The sequence below is a fragment of the Frankliniella occidentalis genome, unplaced genomic scaffold (genome assembly GCF_000697945.3).
Source record: "Frankliniella occidentalis isolate FOCC.00 unplaced genomic scaffold, Focc_3.1 Scaffold300, whole genome shotgun sequence".
NCBI classification, from domain to species: domain Eukaryota; kingdom Metazoa; phylum Arthropoda; class Insecta; order Thysanoptera; family Thripidae; genus Frankliniella; species Frankliniella occidentalis.
Window position 1 is genome coordinate 117,996 of NW_026267426.1, and position 789 is coordinate 118,784.

At 38.5% G+C, this 789-nt stretch overlaps 1 protein-coding gene across 1 annotated transcript in view; it reads right to left on the reverse strand.

The window, feature by feature from the left end:
- Positions 1 to 4: 4 nt before the first annotated feature.
- The window catches only part of LOC127750974 (uncharacterized), a 4,599-nt gene continuing 3,814 nt past the window's right edge, over positions 5 to 789 (reverse strand). The window contains exons 2-4 of the mRNA XM_052273783.1: positions 652 to 770; positions 363 to 561; positions 5 to 212 (exon numbers count right to left, since the gene is read on the reverse strand). Coding sequence (XP_052129743.1) covers positions 5 to 212; positions 363 to 561; positions 652 to 770 — 526 coding nt within the window. The remainder of the gene's footprint in view (positions 213 to 362; positions 562 to 651; positions 771 to 789) is intronic.

Here is a 789-nt window from a genome sequence, read left to right on the forward strand (position 1 = left end):
CTCTTTAATTATTTACCTCTTCACAATTCGTACAACACCATCCTGGAAGTTGTCTCCTTTTTACTCCTTTGATCTTTGTGCTGACTTGTCCTGGGGGCCTCATCTCCAGTCCACTGTACTTGGGAATTGCTCTTAATCTTTGGAATATCCCAGCTACCTCTGGAGTTTGCTTTCTTCGTGGGGCCTTAGTCTTATCTTCAGATGTGGTGAAACTATAACATTTGCAAACATGATATTTAGGGTTTAATGTTTGTGTAATAGAGTGTGGAGTAAAAAATGCTGTAAAGTGATAAAGTCTAAATTCAATATGGCTATATTAGTTATTAGTTTCTGCTGGATACGAGAGGAATAACACTTTTTACCTTTCCATATCAACGCACTCCCACTTGTTAGAACCAGGCTCAAAATTTAAGTCGTATTCTGATGTTTCCTGTTCTTCCTCATTCTCATCTGAAGGTGGTTCAACTTTATTGCACTCAAAAAGTCGTTTTCTAACAGCCTTCAATGCATGATTTTTGCCAAGAATTGGACTTATTGGAGTCTCTTCTTCTTTTAGAGCACCTAAAACATTGTAGGGAGAACATTATCATACATTTCCCTTCAAATGTGTTGCTACCAAAACAAAAATATTCTTGATGGAAAAAAACTCACAAGAGGAATGCATGGGTGATGCCGACATTGTTACTACAGCAAGCTTGATGGGAGAGGAACGCAGAATAGGTGATGGCAGTGCTGCTGCTGCAGGCTTCTCTTTCAGAAGTTCTCCAAATCTGAGAAGAAAAAAATAAC